Here is a 1,994-nt window from a genome sequence, read left to right on the forward strand (position 1 = left end):
CCAGCCCACGTCGGCACACATGGACGCGGGGAGCAGGGCCACGCGGCGAGGGGTGGACGATGGTTTCCCCCTCCCCTGCTCCGCCGGCTCCTGCCCGGCCGCTGGCCACCGGCTCTGATGTTTCCATCATGATCTCACGCCTCGGCCGGGGGTGGGGATCGGGATGGGGAACGCTGGCCTGCGCCTCGCCGGGGGGTGCTGGGGCCCCCCCGGGGCTGCGGGGGAGGCTGCCGGAGTCAGGGTGGGGGCTGCCCCCCCCGCCCTGTGCTTCCCATGCCGGCCGCGTCTTCCCCGCACGCCTGCCCCTGCCTTGCACACGCGTGCATGCAGGCATGTGCGCACGCATGCGGCTCTGCCCCCCAACCCCTCACGGTGTCCCGGCCCCGGGGAGCTGCTGCCCCAGTCACAGGTGGCCGTCCCAGTGTCCCCAGCCCTCCTCCCATCTCCTCCTGGGCACTGGCAGGGCTCCGGCTGCCACGGCCGGCAGCTGCCCGTGCTGGCAGCGGGATGGCCCAGCTCGCCACGGCACGGCACGGCACGGCACAGCCCGGGTCCCAGGGAGGTTGGGCTTGTCCTGGTACCGGGGGCAGCCGGTGTCACACAGCAGCTCAGAGCTGCTGCTGGGTTCTGGGGGGAGAGCAGCAGCGTGGGGAGCCACACGCGTGTGCAAAGCCTCCCATGTGCTGGCACACATGTGGTGTGCCCAGGGCATGCACACGCGGTCAGGGCAGGACACCAGTGCTCCTTGCACGGCTCTGCTGCGCCTCACACGCCCCAGTGTGTGTTTGAGCCCCGTGGGGCTGAGGGGACGTGAGGGGTGTGCATGCACGAGGGATGCGCGCGCACAAGCAGCGTGCGTGCACGGGAGGTGTTACGTGTACGAGGGATGCACAAATGCAGCGTGGGCTGCGCACAGCCCTGCAGCAGGCGTGTGCACACGAGCGTGCACGAGCGAGCCTGGTGGCACGGTGGGGTGGGCGTGCGAGCCAGGGCACGGGCAGCCCTCCCTGACTCTCTCCTCTCCCACCGCAGCCGGCAGCGGCCTGATGGGGAACGCGCCCGCCTCCTCCTTCATGGGGGGCTTCCTGAGCAGCAGTCTGGGCTCGGGGGCACCCAGCCACCCCGCCGGCCCCACCGCCTCCCCCCCGGAGCCGGCTTTCCGCGGGCCCCACTCCGGCACCTCCCAGATCTGGTTCTCGCACTCCCACGAAGGTGAGCGGGCGCCGGGGCAGGGACGGGTGGCAGCACCCCGGGGTGGGTGGGCAGGGTGTCCCTGCAGGGTGGCCGGGATGCGGCTGGGGCTTTGCCCGGTGCCGGTGGGTGACGTCCAGCTGTCGCCCACACGGACGGGGGTTCGGACCTCCCAGGCGCTGGCACACAGGGTGGTCGTGGCAGCCGGCCGGCACGGGCACGTGGTTGGCACCCAGCACGCTTCGGGGTGGCGGCGGGGGGCGCGCGGCCGGCGGCGTGCCCCACAGATCCCCCTGGGCATCCGCAGCGACCAGGCTCAGCCCCTCGCCATCGGCGCTCAGGGCGGACCGGAGAGCCTTGTGCCGGGCTGCAGACTCCCGCCCCATGCCAGGAGCTGGGCTGAGGCCAGGCCAGCTCGTGTCACTGGTGGTGAACCAGGGGCTGCGCCCCCCTCCAGCGGCAGGGACCCCCGTGCTGGGGCAGGCTGCAGCATGGGGACCCCTGGGGCTGCACGTACGGCCTCGGTTAAGCAGATACCCCACGCGGTGGGGAGCGGGGGGCTCCCCGCAGCCCGGTGCTGCCGCTGGCACCCCGCGGCACGCCGGCATCCCTGTCCCCACCTGAGCGGCCGGAGCGAGGGCTGACAGAGTTAAGGAGCGGGGAGGTGGTATTGGCGCGGGGCCCTGGCAGCCAGCCCAGCTGGTAGTTTGACCGGCTGCCAGTTGGCTCCCGGCGTGCCGGGGCCTGCGCAGCGTGCCGGGGGGGGGCCGGGGAGGGCCGGGCAGCGCACGCGGCTCCGGCAG

The 1,994-nt window shown here is 73.5% G+C and overlaps 1 protein-coding gene across 1 annotated transcript in view; it reads left to right on the plus strand.

The window, feature by feature from the left end:
* The window catches only part of BAHCC1 (BAH domain and coiled-coil containing 1), a gene marked incomplete at its 5' end in the record, with an annotated part of 22,914 nt that overhangs the window by 6,381 nt on the left and 14,539 nt on the right, over positions 1–1,994 (plus strand). Inside the window, one exon of the mRNA XM_010578720.1 lies at positions 1,033–1,212. Coding sequence (XP_010577022.1) covers positions 1,033–1,212 — 180 coding nt within the window. The remainder of the gene's footprint in view (positions 1–1,032; positions 1,213–1,994) is intronic.

Source organism: Haliaeetus leucocephalus, unplaced genomic scaffold (genome assembly GCF_000737465.1).
Source record: "Haliaeetus leucocephalus isolate CR32 unplaced genomic scaffold, Haliaeetus_leucocephalus-4.0 Scaffold646, whole genome shotgun sequence".
NCBI classification, from domain to species: Eukaryota; Metazoa; Chordata; class Aves; order Accipitriformes; family Accipitridae; genus Haliaeetus; species Haliaeetus leucocephalus.